The 22,095-nt window shown below is 43.7% G+C and overlaps 2 protein-coding genes and 1 long non-coding RNA gene across 3 annotated transcripts; 2 read left to right on the plus strand and 1 right to left on the minus strand.

The window, feature by feature from the left end:
- The first annotated feature begins 6,836 nt into the window (after positions 1-6,836).
- Positions 6,837-10,775, plus strand: LOC117848334 (alanine--glyoxylate aminotransferase 2 homolog 3, mitochondrial). The gene is made up of 9 exons (XM_034729690.2): positions 6,837-7,164; positions 8,545-8,775; positions 8,885-9,055; positions 9,259-9,402; positions 9,503-9,682; positions 9,798-10,023; positions 10,107-10,220; positions 10,305-10,391; positions 10,491-10,775. The coding sequence occupies exons 1-9, from the start codon at positions 6,922-6,924 to the stop codon at positions 10,532-10,534; spliced, it is 1,440 nt and encodes a 479-aa protein (XP_034585581.1). The 5' UTR covers positions 6,837-6,921; the 3' UTR covers positions 10,535-10,775.
- Positions 7,171-8,473, plus strand: LOC117848335 (uncharacterized). The gene is made up of 2 exons (XR_004638870.1): positions 7,171-8,106; positions 8,187-8,473. It is a non-coding gene; the product is annotated as an uncharacterized lncRNA (long non-coding RNA).
- A 41-nt stretch (positions 10,776-10,816) lies between the features above and the next one.
- Positions 10,817-15,612, minus strand: LOC117848333 (TOM1-like protein 6). Its single transcript, XM_034729689.2, has 8 exons — positions 15,268-15,612; positions 14,192-14,270; positions 14,000-14,098; positions 13,073-13,186; positions 12,697-12,839; positions 12,432-12,599; positions 12,043-12,273; positions 10,817-11,938 (listed from the first exon to the last, which is right to left on the minus strand). The coding sequence occupies exons 1-8, from the start codon at positions 15,405-15,407 to the stop codon at positions 11,047-11,049; spliced, it is 1,866 nt and encodes a 621-aa protein (XP_034585580.1). The 5' UTR covers positions 15,408-15,612; the 3' UTR covers positions 10,817-11,046.
- Positions 15,613-22,095: the final 6,483 nt, after the last annotated feature.

Here is a 22,095-nt window from a genome sequence, read left to right on the forward strand (position 1 = left end):
TGTCAAAGCAGAGGTTAAGAGGGTAGCGAGAGACGGCGAGGTTCGTAACTGCAGGGCGCAGGAGCCAGCCAGCTACCCGGGTTGGCTGAGGTAGCGAAGCCTGTGTGGTTCCAGAATTCGCAGCTCCTGACGTTTGTATTTTGCAGCTGGAGAGCTCAGCCAGTCAGCCACAGCTAACGACATGCGGTACGGTTTGATGCTTCTGGCGCGAATCGTTTCACACACTAGCACACAGGCCGGCCGGCGTACCAGCAGGTACAGATTTCGTATCAGTATGTGTACGCTACACGTGCACATATATCGAACGTAGTCATCCGGTCCTCGATCTCCACGTTTCGTAAAACCAAATCAGATGTCGATCTGATGTGGTTGGGTACGGGTTCAGTTCCGTGTGCGGGTACCTTGGATTAGTTGATTTAGGACGTCGTCCATGCATGGTTCATGTAATCTAGCGGTCGGGTGGTCATATTCAGTTGGTTCAAGAAAGACTTCCGACTTGGATTGTTGCACCCAAAAGATGGCGTTCCGATGAGTTACACAGCGTTTCGATGCCTGCCAGGTTACTAGTCACCTCCGTACACACACAGATACTAGACAGAGAGGATTAGGCAAGTGTCTGTACAATCATTCATATTTTATATACGAACCTCGAACCTGTACAACTAATGAGGTAGGTAGCTAGATCAATTGCAGAGACTCTATGTGTTCATGTACCCATCTGCTAACCCTCCCGTCGTTTCAGCCTGAGTAGCTTGACATTATTTTACCGTGGAGAGAAGTTCGTAATGCTGATCAGCATGACAAAATCAAATGATGATGACCAGGCCGAAACGTAAGACTTGAATCACGAATTAAGACTTCAAAGAATATTTGCGACGATCTTGCATCTGAAAGCCTGAAAAACAAGACCGAAGAGTAAATCATTAAAGCATGGTCACCTTACAAACGCACTAGAGCAGGGTATCTGCTTTTCACGGACCCCTGCATGATGCATCTCACTTCTCGAACCCTCTTGTTCGTCACATGACGTGCATGCCCCAGGCCCCAGGCCTGCAAGCACAGCTAACAACTAGAACTGATGAAGAGTAGGAAATGTATAGCTAGACTCGAGAATAGTCTCTTGAAGGGAAAAAAAAACTCTACTTACCTTCTACTCGTATGCCAACAGATCAGATGTTGGACGCACAAACAGCGAGCTGACTAGCTCAACTAGTCCATCTCTAGCTGTGCTCCCGCACGGCTAATTTTTGTCCACGTATTAGAAATTATGAAAAAAATGAAGGCACATATCTAATGATCAAAATGGTTTACATTTCACTTAGCTTTACTTCATTTGTTATTTGTTAAATATTCTAATACAATACTCATACAAATAAATATTTACATTTAATCTTTTTAAATCTATATACCTTTTAATCCATATTTATATTTTTTCTTTTCATCGCACCTGCGTAATTGAACATTTAGTTGTGAGCTACATATTTAACATGAAAATCGATGTCCTAATATCTTCCGTATATACATAGTCTATATGGTGACACAAATCATGCATATAAACCTAAAGTTTATTTTCTGCATTAAAACACCAGAATAGGTAGTATAGAGCAATACGTTGTTGTGCAAATAATAGCATGTATTGGTAATTTAGATTCAACATTAGGGTTAGTTTTGATTTTTAAGAATGGGATATGTGGTTATTTAGATGCAAATTTAGGGCTGCTTAATTTATTTTTTTATAATAGTATAGGTGGTTAATTTATATGAAGATTAGAATGTTATTTTTTATGTGGCAGAGATATGTAGTTTAGATATAGATTAGGGGTACCTTAGACTATTTTCACAATGACAAAAATAAGTAATTTTCTAGGAAATACCCATGACTATATTTTTAGTCTCTACCGGATCGACGGTAAGATGTTTATGATTTTTATAAGAAGTTTTAAAAATTATATTTTCTAAAAAAACACGTCTCGTGGCATGCGTGCATTTATGAATCCTCATGCAATAGACTGACTGAAAAAACATAGCATCACAAGCAGTAGCGATGATATCAGCAGGCGCACGGATGACTTGCAGCAGGATCTCCAAGACCAGTAGGAACGCACGGGCGAATGCGCCACGCACCACCACGGCCCAATCACCAACTCCGTCCACTTCCAGTCACTTTGCGCGCACGTACCTGATTAACCAGGTCGTCAGGTGGATTGGATAAACACATGCGGGTCCTGCACTCGCCATTCCCCCATGCGTTCTTCAGAAGAAAAATTTGAGGCCTAGGGAGAGTGCACAGCGCCGCCCGTATCTTTGTGGTGGGGTTACATTTATCTGCCCATGCCGAGAAACAGAGAGCAGTGGACTCTGCCGGCAAAAAGGTCCAGGGCGCGCTGCTGATCTGTTCTGCCCATCATCCGCTCGATCCATCGCGCCAGGCCACGTCACACTTGCATCATCACGTCTAATGCCGGCGTGGAGCAAGACGAGGAGAGGAGACGGTACGCTGTGCTAGTCGCAGTGAAATTACTTGGCTCCAACAAGCACGGGTCGCCTCATGATCACTGGTTTCTGCAGTTTTTGCCGGCCGGGTGCAAGGGATGCAGCGAATCGTGCAGTGCCGGGCAGAGGCTAGAGCCTGAAGCGAGTGTTTGGTTCCGTAGGAGGTACTAAAATTCCTGTTATATCGAATATGTAGATACTAATTAGGAGTATTAAATATAAATTAATTACAAAATTAATTGCACAGATAGAGATTAATTTGCGAGACGAATTTATTAAGCTTAATTAGTTCATAATTTGACAATGTGATGCTACAGTAACTATTTGTTAATGATTGATTAATTAGGCTCAATAGATTCGTCTCGTGAATTAGTTTCTATCTGTATAATTAGTTTTATAATTAGCTTATTCAATGTGACACAAATTTAGACTTTAGACCACGAAAACAAACACCCCGAACAACCCCCGAAAGAGAGCATTGCAGCTCCGCCGTGGGGAGCATCGGAGACTGCGCTCGCTGCCCCTTCGTCTCCCAAACATCCATGTCGGCCCGGCCACGGCCAGGATCACGTCCGCGAGCCTGGCCAGCTAGAACTCTAGAAGGTCTGCAGCCAGCAGCAGGCGGTGAGTGCTCCGCTTTCGCGTCGTCCGCGTCGGCGTAGCTGCGCGCGCGTGTCTTCGCTAGTGCCGCCCAGCGGCCGGTGCGCGATCGAGCGTGCGTGCCCGGCCAGGACGGGGATGTAGTGTACGTACGGTTACGGGGCTCGGGTTCGTGGTCGCGGCCGGGGCGCATACTCATTGCGCCCGGGACCGCGGGGAGAAAATCATTGCGCCCATCATCCCCCGGAGCGAAAGATATGTGCACCGGCCGCGGCCGGCCGGCCGGGAAGGCGCGCTTTCTGGCTGACGCGCTGGTGCGCTCGGCTCGGGTAGTCGGGTGCGGCGGTGCCGGCCCGCTCGCCGGGACAACGCGGGCGGTGCCGTTTGTGCTTGTACACGGCGCAGGTGGTGGTGGGATTGGAAATATTGGATTCCCTCCCCTCGGTCCAGTAAACGGCGGCGGCCGGTTGGACAGAGCAGCCCGCGTGGGATGCAGGCGGGCCAGGCTGCTGTGTAGACGCATCCGGAAGGCGCAACGGCCCAGCAGTGTTAGTTACGTACGAGAGGCGTCGTTGAGAGGAGGCGCGATGGCGGCCCAGCTACGGGCGAGGAGATGATACGACGGCCCGCGCGGCCGCGCCCCCACTGGGTGGATCAGGTCCTGGAAAGGCTAAAAGACGAGGTGGGGATGCAGCCCGAAAGGCCCCCGTTGGAGGTCCTGGCTGCAGGCCAGTACGCCCGATTAGTTTCCCGGGAAGTAGCAAAGCTAACAGATTTGGTAGAGCATCTCCAACAATCTCCTTTTTTAAACAGTTGATAATAACATAGTGCTCCAGCAATCTCCCTATATCTTTACTTTTTCAATAATTATTGGAACAACCCAATAATTCACCTCAACTCTCCCTAAATAAAGGAGGAGCTGTGACTCTCCCAATACGGCAGTTGAATTGGGATGAGATTATTGGGAGACTGCAAGCAACTCTTCTGATAACAGTGAATGTAATATTAGGATATCCCTATTAACTAATTATTAAGGAATATTTATTGGAAATGCTTTTACAACCGCTACCAGTACGTCACCTCATCTAGCCAACCTAGCCAGTTTGTCACCTCATCTAAGCCAAATTACATCATCTAAAAAAACTCAATCAAGTAGCGATTTACATAAAATTAGGTCAAAGTCCTCTAGAACTATTAAAAGCATGAACATCGTAACGTGTCAAATCATTGATCCGAAACCAACAAAAAAAGACTGCTGGGATCAACAACTACCAAGTAGCACGTGCAAGTGGAGGTAATATCGTAGCCATCGAGGGAGTCCGTTCCTCCAAATTTTAAGTCATTAAAAGAACCAAAGCATCTCAAATTTGATCAAATTTATACAATAAATACTAATATTCATTATACCAAATTAGTATCATTAGTTTCTTTATTAAATATATTTTTATAGTATACCTATTCGTAGTTTATGATCCTTTCTATAATTTTAATCAAATATAAAATAATTTGACTCTTTGAATGATTTATGATTTGCGAACGGAAGGAGTACAGAATAGTCAGTTCAGGAGTGCCCATCCTGACCCCGCAGATTCCTTGCATGAGTCATGCATGACATCAGGTAATCTAACCCCTTGCGCCGCTCGTCCTACTGCACTGATCCATCAGTGCCATAGACTCTAGAGCTAACATGGTGCACGTGTGCGGCCAGGCTGCCAGGGTATGGATCGCCGAATCGACGCCGATCATGCCAAGGCTCCTGCCATGCCTCTTTCCCTCTTGACATAATTATTCTCTGGCAGAAATATCATAGATGATTCTGATTACATCAACTTATCAACTAAAAATGATCTCTGCGATTACATGCTCATCTTATAAGGATGATGGATGCTGCGGGTTGCTGAAATGCTATCTGACGAGCAGTTCACTTTCCTGCCACTGATTGTGCGGTGAGCCCACATTCTGCATGCGCTGCATAATATAATGAACCTCCTGAGTCCTGAGTCATCACTTACGTTTCACGACGCCCAACTTGCATACGGCTGTCACTGACTGCCTGCCGGGACAAGCAAGCCGAGCGCATCGTCAGCTGTGTTGGATCAGGAGAGTGACTCGGCACCACTTGGCCAATGCATCCGAGCCTAGCCAAAGAGATGATGATCGATCGAAGACATTGATGATAGCAGGATTAGTACCAGCAGCTGATCGAGAACACGAACGCAGGAAACCTTATCGAGGTCGTCTCACAACGCAGGCTTGCACGTCCGAGTCGAGGTGTCACTGCTACACTCCATGTCCCTTAAGAAAAAAATGCTGTTCACAGAGTGCTCGTGCTGAGTCAGTGAGTCCGTAGAGAACCGAGAAGGAAGTGAGGAGAGAGATGCAAGACAGGACAGCATAGTTCAGCTAGCTGACGATCACGTCAACATCTGGACGCCGTAGAAAACTAGAAACCCACGGTAAAAACCATCAGAGGAACAAGTCAGCAGTCATTGTTCTGCAGAGTTTCAAGCTAGGTGGACATCAAGTGATGATTGAAGCGTTCAGTTTATCGTTTTCCTGCGAAGCTCGCGGCAACAACCGCAAACAGATGGCGCGGTGGCGCCCATCCCGGGCCGTCGAAATCAGGTCAGATTTGTCCCACACGTACGCTAGGTGTCACCGGGGACCTCAACTGGGGCATGATAGGACAATAAAGATAAGCGACCAATAGATGATTCTAGAAAGGACAATCATCTTATCAGACTTATATTTTTTTTAAAAGTGAGAAACACACTAGGAGCAAAAGGTACCATGTAGGTTGGCCACTGCTTCCTAACTGCGAACTGAGTGTGCATGCATTAGCTTTGTATTTGCAGAAATCTGGAACTGAAACCCGAGCAAACATGGAAGAGGAAGACGATGGTGAGGGCCTGCCGGCCTGGAGAGACCGGAACCGGGAGCTCGGACGGGGGTTGCAGCAGCTACTTCTCCAGTTTTGCCGATCGTTCACGCAGCAGACCCGTGAACAGCTTGCCTCGACCATGCCACGGCGCCTACACATGTGGTTTGTTCTATCGGTTGGGACAGCGACGCTAGCTGGCAGTTAGTCGATGGTGAAACGCACCTAGTAGCAGCCAGGGCAACCTTGGATTCACAAATGACAAGTCGCCTGTATGCCGGCAGAGCAGCGGCTAGCCTCTGAATTCTATTCTGCATGCGTGGATGAAGTGAAGTTCGACATGGATCGGAACCAACAACATTATTTGGATATGCATGCCCAAACAGCTTACTCTAGAGGATAGCGTCACGTTGCTGGTTCCGATCGGTTTGGTGTGCAGCTGGTGCTGGGCGAGAGTTGCGCCATCTGTTGTCCCTGCGTGCCGTGTTCCTCTTGCTTTCTTTTAGCGCCGAACGTGTGTGTGAGCTAAACGGTGGTGTGATTTCATTGCAATTTAATAGAAACCAGTCCAAATCAAACATAACATAAATAACAAACTGAACACAAGATCATGACATGGACGATGCATAAAATGTATACAAATTCTTGGCGTTCCTGTCACCGCACCACCCCGGCACGTCTCGTTCTCGCACCAAGCAAAGACCTCCGCCGCCGCCGCTCGCCGATAGCGGGGAAGGGTAGACTGGTCATTCACCCACCGTCGTCGTCGTCCTCCCACCCACTGACCCACGTCCCACCTGCAAAAAACCCATCTGGCCATCTATTTATAGGCATTGCCAATGGCCTCCTCCGCCACCGCCAGCATTAACCAGCAGCTCACACACACGCGCCGCGGCCGCTCCGGGAGGTCCCCACGCACCCGCGCGGAGTGAGAGAGCCGCACGCCGGACATGCAGCGCCTCGCCTCCTCCCGGAGGCTCCTCCGGGCCGCGCTCGCCCCCGCCGCCCGGGCCAACTCCAGCCTCTCCGCGGCCGCCGTCGCCGCTCCCGCGCCGGAGAATGGCGCCGCCTTGCCGAGGATGCCGGCCTTCGACTACACACCGCCGCCCTACGACGGGCCGCGGGCCGAGGAGATCTTCCGGAAGCGGGCCCAGTTCCTCAGCCCGTCCCTCTTCCACTTCTACGACCGCCCTGTACGTTCGCCGTTCCCCCCTCAATCACCGCTCCAGTTTTGTGGGAAGGAACCAGATCGTTCCGCCTCTCGATTCCAATCATTTTCCGGGAAACCGGCATCGATCAGATGAAGTACCTCAGTTTAAAATGAACTGTCCAACTGCAACATTTTTCTGGAACTACTGCAGTTTAGTTCCAATTCTGCAACAACCATTAAAGTTCTGCACCAGGCGCATGAACTGTAATTTCCTAAGTGTTCTACCTTTCTGAATGATTATCTCTTGCTGATGGCTTTTGTTTTTTATTTGTTTGTTTATTTTTTATAGGGGAAATGTCGTCTTCTTGGTAGTCCTTTTGCAGAGTAGTGATCTTTGTCGGTTTCCGATAGGTTTGGTAGGAATGCCATATCCCATGTGCTCCAATCTTATCTCAAGTAAGGTGCGATCTGATAATAACTTAGCGAGTTCTGTCGCTAGGTGTCCTTCAGAATTCCCAAAGATGCTAGTAGCCACAAATTCTGCATTGCTGGCAGGACCACTCGAATCGGAGTCTTAAGTGAATCAAGAAAAGAAACTTGGAAACTTGTAGTTGATACTCACTGTCTCTAGAGGACAATGTTTTTCTTTTCAGTCGTACCACTAGATCCTTTTGCCATGTGCAGAATGACAGATGGGTTGAGAAGTGATAGATGACCTTTGGAGATGGGCTTTTCCTGGATTGTTGCAATGGCGTAGATAGGCGTCCCGATGGTTTGTGAAAATAGAGGGCCGCGCAGTTTTGCCTGCAAACTTGTAATGAAGCAAATCAGGGTTTTATGTGCTTCTAGTGACTAATTTACGTAACTATGTTTTGGATTTCTTAGATCTCAAACATATGCAGCTGCGCCACTTGTTTCTCAAAAACATGGTTACTGACATCACAACATTTAGCTGAGCACACATATGCCGAATTACATAGACAAGGTAAAGATTGGATTCTTGTAGATAGTACCAAACTGTGTACCTAACTTGCTGACTCCGGTTCCATTGGAACTCATGTGCAGCATTCAGAGAAGCACGTGTGTCACACATTGAGTAATTTTAAAAGGGATACATATCTATTTGATAAAGTTGGCACAAAGGAAGAGAAAACAATCAGAATGCACTTTGAGGTCACTTGCGTCTCCAAAAAGAAGGAAACAGCAAAGTTAACCACTGCATGTTGTCATTGTGCCATTACTTAATACCTGAGGCTGGCAGACTCAGTGCCCTTGTAGGATTTTATATAAAACCCGATCAAGTATGTTAGTTTTTCCAATCAAGCAATGCATGCTAAAGTCTGTCAGTGCCACATCATTATTGCTTTTTTTTAAAGATCCTATACTGACAGATGATCATTTTATTATGCAATAATTGTTGCAGTTGAACATAGTTGATGGAAAGATGCAGTACCTATTTGACGAGGATGGCCGTCGTTACCTGGATGCTTTTGGTGGCATTGCAACAGTTTGTTGTGGGCACTGCCATCCTGATGTGGTTGAAGCCATAGTAAACCAGGCAAAGAGGATCCAACACTCCACAGTTCTGTATCTCAATCATGCCATTGCAGATTTTGCAGAGGCACTGGCATCCAAAATGCCCGGTGATCTGAAGGTATTCCATAAGAAAAAACTTCAAATATTTCTGTATATAAAGTTTGTTCAGGACTGACATGTTCTTTTGGATGATCGAGCCTCACGGAAATTGCTGTTGTTCTTTTCAGGTAGTTTTCTTCACAAATTCAGGAACAGAGGCTAATGAGCTTGCATTGATGATTGCACGGCTTTACACTGGTTCCAATGACATTATCTCGCTTAGGAATGGATACCACGGGAATGCTGCTGGAACAATGGGTGCTACCGCTCAATCCAATTGGAAATTCAATGTTGTTCAGGTAGGTGCCCCTTCCATTTTCAGTACTGCATTAACGTGAAACCCACATAATTTTTAATTGGAACACCATATCAAACCAATGAAGTTCCGTAGCTATATGTGCATTGGTCCCTTGTTATTTGCGCCACTGTACTTTAAATATCCATTTAGTGTCTTGTTTTGTGGCAAAACACCATGATGATCGCTAGATCACAATGTGTCCAGACGGGAGTACACCATGCGCTTAACCCAGACCCCTACAGGGGCGCTTTTGGCTCTGATGGGGAGAAATATGCCAGAGATGTTCAGGAAATCATTGAATTTGGGACTTCAGGGAGAGTCGCTGGTTTCATTTCAGAAGCCATACAGGTATGCCAATATCAAAACATCATCTAAGCATCTTCACTATTCTAAGGCATTCCAATGAAAAGTTATTTTGTTCCCTGAACACAATATGTTTTTCCCCAAGGGAGTTGGTGGAATAGTGGAACTGGCACCAGGATACTTGCCAGCGGCATACAATATCGTAAGGAAAGCGGGTGGTCTCTGCATTGCTGACGAAGTTCAGGCAGGTGTTGCACGAACTGGAAGCCACTTCTGGGGATTTGAAGGCCACGGTGTCATCCCAGACATAGTTACCATGGCCAAGGTAAGCCTGAATACCCTCCATGATGTTGAGGCTCCATGCATATGTGATCATGTTGTCAAAATGCACCTCCAGTGTATCGAGCCATTGGCTGAATTTTCCTGCTGTTGATCTTCAGGGTATCGGAAATGGCATACCGATAGGAGCTGTTGTGACAACGCCGGAGATTGCTCAGGTGTTGACCCGTAGAAGCTACTTCAATACCTTCGGCGGTAACCCTGTCAGCACTGCGGGTGGGCACGCTGTTCTCAAAGTGCTGGAGAAGGAGAAGCTCCAGGAGAACGCGTTTGTTGTAGGCTCCTATCTGAAGGAGCGGCTTAACAAGCTGAAAGAGAAGCATGACAGTAAGTCAGCAAGGCAAATAACGAGAACCAATAAATCAGGCCATTATCACCTGCTGCTTACATTTTACCGGTCTGTTCTGCAGTTATTGGTGATGTTAGGGGGAAAGGCTTCCTACTTGGAGCTGAGCTGGTGACAGACCGTGAAAAGAAAACCCCAGCCAAAGCTGAGATCTCACATGTCATGAACCATATGAAAGGTACGTGTGTTGAGCTTCGACTACTTTTCCAGGTTTGCAGCTAGATGCAGAGCTGTCTCTGATCTGAGCTCTGTTCTTGGACAGATATGGGGGTGCTCGTCGGGAAGGGTGGTTTCTACGGCAACGTGTTCAGGATAACACCGCCGTTGTGTTTCACCAAAGAGGACTCCGGTAAGATCTGCATCTCTACTGAAGAATCCATCATGGATGAACCTGTGGTCCGTGATTGTGCCACAGAATGACGAATGATTTCGTGATTTCGTGTTGCAGACTTCTTCATTGACGTGATGGACGTTGCACTCTCGAAGCTGTGAGGCAGACAGCGCGAAGATATACCATTGCATAAATAAGAGACGATTTGTGAGACAGCACCTCGTTGTCTCGTAATCTGTCTCGTGTGGGGGTTTCGCCCCGCCTGCTGTTCCTTTTTATCTAGCTTGTAGTTCTGAATAGCAACTCCCTTGTTTGAGACCAATAATTTAGTTCTTTTCAGATGTTATGTACTTATGTAAGCCCTGCATTTCTGTTATCTAGAAACGGAGATACAGCTTGATACATGCAGTACCCACATGGGAATGGAGAAGACTCATACGGGAGACAGGCAACGGTTATGGATATCAACAAGCCATCACGAGAATGTCATTGATCATCTGCAGCAATGACGCTCCACCATCTCTAGTAAAAATACGCACGCCCCAACCGCGAAATTAACCAAAGTAACCGATACGCGAACCGACCAGATATACATCAAATTTACACCAACCCAAACCATACTCGCGACTAATCAATATGATCATCTCAAATTTGAACTAGAGAGGCCTATTGGCTATTTGTTTCTACCGATCATAGGCTGGCCACCACCCTTTGGACTTGGCATGCTGGTCGACCTATTGATCTTGCTTCCAGCGCCAAAACTCTTCACGTCGATCAGATCGCCAAACAAATTGTCTGGCATGTAATACGGTCTGGCTGCTGTTGCTGGAGTCTCTTTTGGCCGTTGATTCCCGTTCATCCGGGCATCTGAAGCCATGCTTGGACCATTGTTTGTTTGAGAAACAAAAGAGTTGTAACTTTGCATCGGCTTGGGGTTTGGAGATGGAACGTGTTGCATTGGTGCAGCAGCATACGGCTTCGATGGAGCTGGATAGGTAGCTGCAGGTGCAACAGAAGCAACGGGAGGGTTTGGCATTTGGTATGTCGCCGGCTGGAAAGGATTAGTTGAGTTGACACTTGGAGTCATAGCCCATGGCGGTGCAGGATAGCTGGACACATATTGCTGGGGCTGAGTCGGATACGCTGCAGGCTGTGCGACCGGTCCAGTTTGGGCCCAAGGTGCAACATAGTTGTTGCATGGAGCATATCCCTGATTTGTTGGATAAGCCTGGTTATTGACAGGGTAATTTGCCCCATTCGCCGCAGCAGGCTGATAGTTAGGCTGTACTTCTGGTCCATTTGATGTGACACTTGGCTGAGTCCCATTTTGGCTCTGTGTTGAAGAATCTGCAGATGATTCAGGAGGGCTGTACAAGGTGAGGCTGAGAAGGTCAATCATATCCTGCTCTTTCGTCCTTGTGCCACTGACAGAAGTTGAATCAACAGGAACCAGTGCATTGCTTGCGACTGAAGAGACTTCAGAAAGTGCTGGATCAACAGCTATAAGGGCCTGATCACCAGCGATGGATGATGCTTCATCACTGCTTATCACAGATTTGTTTTTTCTGCACATACATAAAAATGGAAATTAATAGCTAGTCCCCTTGCCAAAAAAAAAATAATCAGGAAAGTACAGATTGCATGAAGCCCTTTACAGGCCACTAAGAACCTTCTTGCAATCCGAGCAAACTCATCATCTTCGTCCTCTTCAACTTGAGTCTTATTATCATGTGGAATTGGTGGGGTAGATGGCTGTGGGTTTGGATCCTCTCTGTGTAACTCTTCTCTACTTGGTGTTTCAACAGGTAATGGCGAACCAGAAGCAATAGCATCATGTTTTGCAAGTACACTCTGTAAGGCATCATTTATTTCCAGCCCTTGCTTTAGCAGCTCCTCATCCCTGAATTGGAACCACAAAAATTTCACATATTATTTTTATGATACACTACATGTTTACACCACCATGCAGCAGTAGACATTATCAATTGCAAAAATGAGAATCATGCTTATTCATAATCTAGATTATCCAATGTATTAATATGAGAGTGAAAGACGTACCCTGTGGAACTGACAAATCGCATGAGCTTTTGTTGATTTGAACGACATTGATTTACAAGATCTGTAATAATCTCATCTTTAACTGCCATGCGATCAGCAGGATTCAAAGCATTCACCATATCACGTAGCAGTTCTGTTGCATTTCTAATATTATTCAAGCCCTCGAAACTGAACAACAAAATAGAAAAAAGGTTATAGCCATAAAAAGTAGCAATAAAAGAAAGGGCTACACTTCAAATAAGCCAATGCTACAGAAGATTGTTACCTCAATGTTTCAACATCAGATGTAGTTCTCTCGTTTAGACTTCCAGAAGGATATCTAGGCGAACCATATGCCTGATGTGTTGCGGGAGGAGTAAATATTGGAGGCGCATCGACAGGACGTCGTGGGAACATTACTCCTGACCTCTGTATTTCACCACAAGAAAATACGATATGTTCTGATACTATAGTTTCCTAAAATGTTAAAAACTAAAGAACTGTCTACCACTGGTGCACTTGTGCTTTGATGAATATTTCTTCGAAGGCATGTTTTAAAAAGAAATTAATTTAGGAGAAGAAACACTCCATCACCATGGTATAATGCAGGGTTTAATACAAAAACTATCTGCACAGAGACCAGAGGGGGGTTAGATGCATACCTTTAGTTCAATGTATGACCAATAATACTGTGGATATTTGCCTCCAGGTCCACCAAATGCCTCTTGCCATGAATCCAGAAGTAACAATGCCTTATCCCTCACTTGCATATCTTGCTGAAATGATTGTAGGAAAAAAGTCCTCAGAATATTAGCATCATTTTTCCCCATTGTTAGTAGAAGAAAATGTAAATGAATAATAAATCAAAGACTACAACAGATCCACTAAGTACAAGGGGGCTTAGTGTCAATACTATGATCTGAACAAACACAAACTGCAATTTCTAGCAGCTTGAATAGCATCAGTTAAAAGGTTACTTGAAAGAAGAATTATGGTTCGACTGAAACACAAATTGAATAAGTTGGATGAGTCACTAGTGAAAAAGGAAACAGATACCCTTACCAAACCCATTAGAAATTAAGGAAACAGTGACTTGAAATATCCAAACTGATTTTTGTGACTGTAAAGACTGATTAACCAAAACTTGAGTAGCCCTGCTGTTCATTATTATACTATTAGCAAACAGAAGCAGGCAATGGGTAACATTTGAGGCCAATTTGAACATCGATGATTGTTTCGAGTACAAAACAAAATTCAGATGTGTGCTTCCATGCTCAAACAAAATTTGCAAAACTATCAAAACAAATATGATGGTAGAAACCAAGGAAAAAAACTGCTACCTATACCCATTACGGTTAAAGCTTGCCTAACTAATGATCTTTATAATTATAATGGTCATACCTTCATAAAGTTCTAAATATATCCTGAAAATGTTTGTCTATATTACATACCATTAGAAATAGAAGTTTTTTTTTCTGAAACTTATCAACACTGAAAAATTATCTTCATCATCCAACTATCCTTACTACCCTTCGCAAACTTAAAAGACATAATAATAGTAATAATCGGAGAGGGGATGAGGAAAATACCCTCTTTTGAACAATTTTAACCATCTCTTGTAAAACATGTTGATCAACAACTTCAAAATGAACGTATTCACCGCAGTTCTTCATCATTGTCTCCAACAACTGCAAAGACCAGCAAGCGGTAAAGTAGTTAAAGCGCAGCAAAATATTATAGAAAGAATTTTGATCATGACATTGATTATAGTGTGCGCGCACCGTCAAAGTTAGGAATTGAACTCTTGGGTCCTTATGCTGCAACCGCTTCTTCACTGCTTTTACCACATCTTTTGTTTGCCTGATTCAGAGTGATAATATATTAGTGCCAAGCAAGGAAAATCATAATAGATACATTTACGTGCGTTAATCTGTGTATGTCTCCAAACTGTAACCTATAAATAAAATAGTATAGCTTACAGTTCAGATTTGTAGCCTTTCTGTTAAAATAAAAGGTAAATCATGCTCAGTGAAACAATGCAACCTCTTGCAATATACCATTGCAAATAAATGTCTTATACATAATGGTTAGCCAATATCCAACTTAACATAATTAAAAATGCATTTGTAATCATGAACACCAACTACATGAAATTGCAACCAAAAGTTGCAAAGAGCACTGCTGTTAACTGCCAAGGTACCAAAATCAGTGCAGAGTTTCTAAGGAAAAGCCATCATATTTCTTGATCGCTAATCAGAACTACCACCAGGCTTCATCTTTCCCGTTTGCTGTAAAGGAAAGAAAGCACTTGCACTACCCACTAAAACTACTGTGCATCATCACGAGACCCCTCTGTGATTCGCGGCATAGCAACACGGATCATCATTTACAGAAATTCCGTGACGATTGATAGGTACATAACGGTGGATGTAGACAGGACTCCACCTGAGCTTAAGTTATAGCTCTCAGCTCACCATCAGCTTAAAGCTTTTCAATGTATCATGCTACCTATGATAAAGTTGACAACTTCACATGCAACAGAAAGAAAGAAAAACGCAACCAAAAGCTACAGACCGGCGATTTCCTAGAAATAATCTTACTGAGACTTTAACTAGGCAGTATCAATTCCCCAATTTTCCTTCAAATTTTCAACCAAAAACCTGCTCAAGCGATGGGGTCAACGGCCCCAAACAAAGACCCCAAAGCTGCAGAGTAGAGCAAAGCAACCCAATTTGCAAAACTGCGCCGCAGTTTTTCCACCGCGCAAGAAAAACCTCAGCCCCCTTCGTAATTATAATTCCCCACAGCAGCGGGACAGCAAGCAACAGGGAGGGGAGGGCGGACGGCGATCGCTCACCAGCGGTCGGCGTTGAGCGTGTCGCAGATTTCGAGGTTGACGGCCCAGTCGGGGCCCTGCAGCAGGTGGCTCGTGGCCTTGTCGACCCGCGACGCCGCCGGCAGCCGCGCCGGCGGCAGGCCCGTGGCCACCGGGTACATCACCCCCTCCCTCCTTATCCGCCTCTCGCCGCACCGGAGCAAGGCAAGGCAAGGCAAGGCGAGGCTGCCTCCCAATTCCGCGCGGCGGGGCGGGGGCTCGGGAGTCGTGCGCCGGTACGGCGCTCTAGAAATTCGTCGTCGTCAATCCGCACGCGAAGAGGAACGGGAGCGAGAGGAGGAGAGGGCAGGTGGACTTGGGAACCCGGAGGGAGGAAGCAAAAGAAAGCGAGGGGGAGGCCCGTGGGCGGGTGCTTGTCGACTTCGGGCTCGTCGACGCGCGTGGATGACGCATGGGTCCCGGGCCCGCATGGCAGTGACGAGGCCGTGTTGGGTCGCGGAAAGGAAAGGAATTTATAAAAAAGGTGAACGACCGGGGATGATGGGGTCTTTCCTGTTTGGGTTTAAGCGGTTTTGGTACAGGGGTTTATCCGTTGACGGCTGGCCGTAAGTACTTGCGTCGGCATTTGGTCTAGAGATTTGTCTCTTGTTTCCTTGTCAATTGTCATCCACACACGGGGCCTTGGTTAAAGTTACACAACACGCGTTCAGGAGTAAAATATTATCGACTTGTTTTTAACGGACTCACCTGAAGGTCTGTTGAGAATATGTCTCTATAAATTATATCATCATTGTCACAGCTTTATTGTTATAACCCTCTCTTCTATATCAATGAAATAGGTACAATCTCATACCGGTTCGCTCTAAAAAAGTATATCACCATTTAATTTCTACAAGTTGAAGTGTTTTTTTAAAAAAAAACAGAAGCCTTGTATTTTTTGGGGCTAGAGAACGTATTAAGTTGCTTACTGCAAACTCACGAAAAATCAAATGTGTCTACTATCTATGAACGAGGTGAATGTATAGCTCAAATATATAGAAGTATTGAACAAATCTATTTTTCATCCATTCAACTCAATTTGTCTAGTTGTAACCCCTCAACTCCAATACCATCTAAATCTAGCACCTCTAAGTATGGTTTGGTTTTGATCACAGAGCTCCCCTTTTGTGTTTAGGTGACGTGGCAGCAAATTTTCCATCAAGTTGACGATTTTTTTTACCATCTAGGGCATGAGAAGGAATGGATTGGTATTCGGGTAATATATGTACGGTCTTAGAGTTCAATGTCGAAAATAGACAAACAGTTGGGTGTTAACATGGACTTATACTTCTACAAGCATATGATATACGTGTAATATGCCTATGTTTATTATGCTGCAACGTTATTGGTTGTGCGGCAATGCCAAAATTATGATACCCTTATATGAAGTGACTGAGTCCAAACTAATATTATTACTTGAGTTTTTCACATAAAAGGTATTGGCTATGGTTTAAATCTGGACTTCGCTAAATGCCATGAGAAGAACTTTGTAGAAGTTAACAAGGGCACCTAACTCCCACACTGCGCACTATCAGATTCCTGTGTTCCAAGGCGGGGGTGTCAATTTTGTAGGTGCCGAAGGCATAACGCGTTTATAGCCGTTTAGGCTCTTCGCCACAGGCTGGTCCATCCTAGCAACGCGGCACGCAACCATCCCTTCCAAGCTTCCATCCAGCACGGCCCAGCCAGCCATGAGATTCCCCGACTCCTGTCGCTAACCCGCGGCAAAAGCTTAATAATCCGGATAACGCCGGACATAAACCGGTTAGGTAGGTAGCAGCTGCACCCCGTCGCGTGGCTACACCCGCATCTCGTTTCTTTAATCCGTCGTTTACTTATCTAGCCGCCTGAGCTGAACGAGAGAATGATTGACTAATCGGAGGAACCGGGAGCTTGCTTCCGAGGGCAGGAGGCCAGGAGCAGCCAGGAGGAGCCGAGGAGGTGGAGGAGGACAGCGTTGACTTTGTCAGCTTGCCAAGGACTCGGGCCTCGCTGGCCGGGAGCATTATAGCACAATCACACGAGAGGATCACTAATGGGAGGAGGTTGCTTTCGGCCGCACGGCGCCATCCGAAGAAATGAAGAATCCACACACACCTGCGCTCATCAGCGGCTCGCAATCGCCACGATTATGTGTCAAGACTTTGTGCGGCTGGTGCTTGTCTCGTCGAATTTGCCTGGGAGTCTCCTGCTGCTTTGTGGGTCAGTCACGGACAGGGACTCGGGCATGAAATATGTCCGACACTTTTTTTCCCCCTAACTGATGATGACTCAACTGCTTTAGCGGTTTGATCCGGCCCAGCAAGTGCTGGCCCAGGCCCATCAACATTCTCGCAACAATGCCATAGAGAACAAGGCTCAACGGCTCAAGCTGTCAAGCAGCGATGGGATTCCCAGGGGAAATCCTATCGATAGCTAAACATCTATAACCAGCGGTAGCCCAATAACTAGCCTACAACAACCCAACAAATTATCTTAACATTTTATATGAACTATATTAATATTGGTGAATGTAAAAAAAATATTGGTGGTTGCAAAAAATGCACAATATTTTTTACATAAAAAATGTTGGTGAATGTAAAAAAAATGTTGGTGGGTGCAAAAAATGTTGGTGCATGTAAAAATTGTTGAGCAGAATGTAAAAAGTTAGAGAAAAATATTGGTAGATATAAAAAATGTTGGTCAATGTCAAGAAAATATTGATAACAATTAAGTTAGACTTTTTTAAAAAAAATATTGATCAATGTCAACAAATGTTGGTGGATGTTAAAAAATGTTGTACATGAGCTTTAAAAATGAGTTGCTTATCTACCTTCCGGAAGACATATAGGATCCATCTTCCGAAAGATAGATAACTAAACATCTACAACCCAATAGTAGCTCAATAACTTGCCCACAACGGTCCAACAAGCTATCTCAACATTTTAGATGAACTATCTCAACATTTTTTACGTAAAAAAGTTGGTGAATGTTAAAAAAATGTTGGCGAGTGAAAAAAAAGCTGGTGCACATAAAAAATTATTGATCAATAATATTGGTGAATGTAAAAATGTTAAACAAAAATGTTGGTATATATAAAAAATGTTACTCAATGTCAAGAAATGTTGGCAACAATGAAATCAGATTTTTTTAAAAATGTTGATGAATGTCAACAAATGTTGATGGATGTTAAAGAAATATTATACATGGATTTTATGAGCTTTAAAGATGAGTTGTTTATCTACCTTCCGGAAGATATATAGGAGCCCCCGATTCCCAGCGGGGTTGTGCCTTCGTCTCGTCATCTTCAGCTAAAACAAAGAGAATGTCAGCGAAATCTTGGCATAACACCCGTGAGGGACGGAGAGAGATATACTGGGGATTTTTAACCATTACCAGTGCATTAGCTGTTCACCTAGTGGCATTCTTTTCCATTGCCAGCTTCCTCTTTGAAGAAGATTGCAGGGGTGACGCATTGGCTATACTTATTTTTACTTATACATGTACGAATAAGAATATCGCTTTTCGGTACTTTCAGTTTCTTCCAAGTGGAACTTGATTGAAAACAACCCACAAATTTCCATTAAAAAAATAACCCACAAATTCATTGCTTATGCACCACGTGGTTAAGTGCTTGAATAAACGATTGACATTAGAGAAGCTTGTGCAGCCTGAGCGAATAGCACCACTTAAAACCGTGGTGTGTGATCCTTATGATTCATCGTTGGATGATGGCTACTTGGTGCATTGCTTATGAATATTCTATACTCCAAGAGAATACTAATGGTCCTTTTCATGGAGACCATTATATTGCTTGGTTGGAGTATTATTTGTGCAACCAAGAACAATGGTTTTTTAATAAAGTGATGCAAACTTTTGATGCTGCCAGAGCAAAATTCAAACATAGTTTGCTATAGTTATCCATAGGACAAAACCTAGGTAATTCCTCGATATTGTTAGTTGGCGAGATAGCTTATAGTTGGTTTGCATTATCTCTCTTCTTTGTTTTCTATTTTTAGCTTTGCTCTTATAGTTTTGAATGTTTTCCTTTCTGTAATTTAATTTAAATATTTAGATGGTTTTCACTTCCTATTCTTTATAAAAAAATAATGCATATATACTACCTTTTATCCTAACACCAAGACTTATAGCCCTCAATAACCTAGTGATCTCTTATGCTCTACCATAGTACCATCCTGATTTCTACCATAATACCACCTCTACCATAGTACCATCCAAAGTGGTATGCTTGTGTCAGCAAAACTTACAACTCCTTGAGTCCCCCACTTTTATGTGGTGCATATTTCTTCTTTACAATCACTATAATGAGGCAAACATATTTGAGTCATCTTAGAGTCATAGTTCCAAAAACTTACAAAAGCTATAGTTTGAAAATTTTATTAATGTTATTATGCAACCGAGGAAGCTTTTTAATGCCTCTTTGCTTGCCCCCTATGCATTCTAGTTGCCCTTGGTCTGTGCAGATAATAAAGTGGACCATGTGAATATGTGATGCGGCCAATAATGTGAATGCACCCGACAGTTATCCAGTGGATGAGAATGTAATATTCAAAGTGGTGGCAGGAAGAATGATGTAGAAGGAATTAAGTGGTGCGATCGGTGGAGGGTCTTCTGCATGCAGCAGCAAAGAGAATCAGAGCCACGTAAGAAAAAAAATCTCCAAGGGTCGGAAACATTTCATTGACCGTTTGGTTGAATAAAAGGTACTCCCTCCATTCCAAATTATAAGTCATTCCAAGAATCTTGGAGAGTCAAAGCATCTCAAGTTTGACCAAAATTATAGAGAAAATTATAAAGATTTATGACATCAAATAGGTATACTATGAAAATATAATTGATGAAGAATCTAATGACACTTAGTTGACACCATAAATATTATTATATTATCATATAAATTTGGTCAAACTTGAGATACTTTGACTCTCCAAGATTCTTGGAATGACTTATAATTTGGGAGCCAAAATGGCACTACTGCAGGGATGTTATTTGCGCTGCCAATAGGCAAGGCACCACACGCCTATGGAATCAGTACTATGCACATCATGAAGCTGACAGTGAGGGAAATTAATAGGCTCTGAGATGTGCCAATCCAATGGAACTACATAATTAGGCCCGTTTGGCTGCAACAACATTTCAGTTTCTTCCAGAAACACAAGAATTCCTACCAAACGGTGTTTTTATGAAGCGTTTCGAATTAGAAATGGGCGAAACATTTCACTTTTTTACAATACAAGGGAGAAATAGGCAAAAGGGTGTTTCACCTTTTTCTGATTCACTTCCTTCTCATTTCAACTATCATCCTCTATCAGAATCTATCGAGTGAGCCAAATGATTTCAGTGATTCACTGAAGAAACATTTCAAGGTAGAACTGAATCTGAAGTATTTCTAGATGAATCCAGAACCGTATCAAACTGGGCCTTAATGCTAGTATATGCACTTTACTGAAGGAGGGTTTTACAAAAGCTTATTTTGCACAAGACAAGTTTAGTCCTCGTGCACTAGATTAATTACCGTTGTCCTATAGAAAACTAATCGAGACTAAACTTACAGTCCAAGAATATACATCTAACCGTCTAGACTAATCCAAATAGCCCATGCTAAATACAACTAACATATATATATATATACATATATATATATATATATATATACTGTTTTGCTATAATACACCTGAGTGCATCCTGTACGTAGAATGCACCCAAGCCAGTGGGGGCATCAGGTTGGAGTAATCAGAGCACCCAACCAAACATGCGGTGCGTACTTCCTAAGTTAATTTGTACCTTCCACCCATCACGTAAAGCCACCTAGCATACAAATCCCACCAGACTGCATGCATGCATGGAATCTTTTGTAGCTTTGAATCAAATTTTCTCCTAAACCGTAACCCTGATTGACAAACCGTTTGTTGCACCCGTCTCAAAAAAAATATTCTTAACAAAACTAGATCTAATATAGATATATTTTTTATCGTTTAAGCAAGTTGTATATCTATGTACTATCGATTGCAACTAGTTATAACTATGTGTATTATTTGCATCTGGTCACTATAATCACGTCAAGTTGCAATTCTGAGTTGCAATCATATCTTGTTGCAACCAGAGTAGTAATTGTGTTACAACTGAGTAGTAACTAGTTGCAATAAATAGTAATTGGGTTGCAATTTGGTAGTAGTAACTAGTTGTAACAAGTAGTGATTGTGTAGTAATGAGTTAGAACCAGTATTAACTGGGCTTGCAACCGGATAGTGACTTGTTGCAACTAGTAACAACTGGGAAACAATTAGGTTGTAATTGGTTGCAACCCATGATAACCGGTTACAATTCTATTCAGTAGAAGTTGCAAGCATACCTGGTTGCAATCAGAGTAGTAAATGCAATGCAACTGAATTATAACTAATTGCAGCTACGAGTAACAAGATTACAGTATGTTATAACTAGTTGCGACCAGTGCTAAATTAGGCTACAGCCAAGTTGCAATTGTGTTGTACGAGTGCTTGCAACTTACTGTACAACATCTTGCAATTATGTACTTGAAAAAAACTTCATCAAATATAGCCTTCATGGATCTCGTTTTGTTAAGCACATTATTTCCAACAATTCCAACAACCTTCTTCGGACGGATCTAAAATCGTATATGTAGTCTAGAAGATATCGCAACTTTTCATTTCGAATCAAGAAAAGATTCCATACATGCATGCATGCATCCTGGTGGGTGGTTTGAGGTGTGAGGTGGTGTCACGTGGTTGGTTGTCTTCATTTAATTTTAGGTGCATTTTAGTCTCGTCCTGTGTATATTAGTATATGGAGGTG

This window comes from Setaria viridis, chromosome 3 (genome assembly GCF_005286985.2).
Source record: "Setaria viridis chromosome 3, Setaria_viridis_v4.0, whole genome shotgun sequence".
In the NCBI taxonomy this organism is placed as follows: Eukaryota; Viridiplantae; Streptophyta; class Magnoliopsida; order Poales; family Poaceae; genus Setaria; species Setaria viridis.

Coding starts and splice junctions, on each gene's coding strand:
- LOC117848334 (XM_034729690.2), top strand. CDS start 6,922: ATGCAGCGCCTCGCCTCCTCCCGGAGGCTCCTCCGGGCCGCGCTCGCC. Junction 9,403..9,502: donor TCATTTCAGAAGCCATACAG/GTATGCCAATAT, acceptor TTTTTCCCCAAG/GGAGTTGGTGGAATAGTGGA. Junction 10,024..10,106: donor GCTGAAAGAGAAGCATGACA/GTAAGTCAGCAA, acceptor TCTGTTCTGCAG/TTATTGGTGATGTTAGGGGG.
- LOC117848333 (XM_034729689.2), bottom strand. CDS start 15,407: ATGTACCCGGTGGCCACGGGCCTGCCGCCGGCGCGGCTGCCGGCGGCG. Junction 13,187..13,999: donor TTAAAATTGTTCAAAAGAGG/GTATTTTCCTCA, acceptor CAATCATTTCAG/CAAGATATGCAAGTGAGGGA. Junction 11,939..12,042: donor TTTGCTCGGATTGCAAGAAG/GTTCTTAGTGGC, acceptor ATGTATGTGCAG/AAAAAACAAATCTGTGATAA.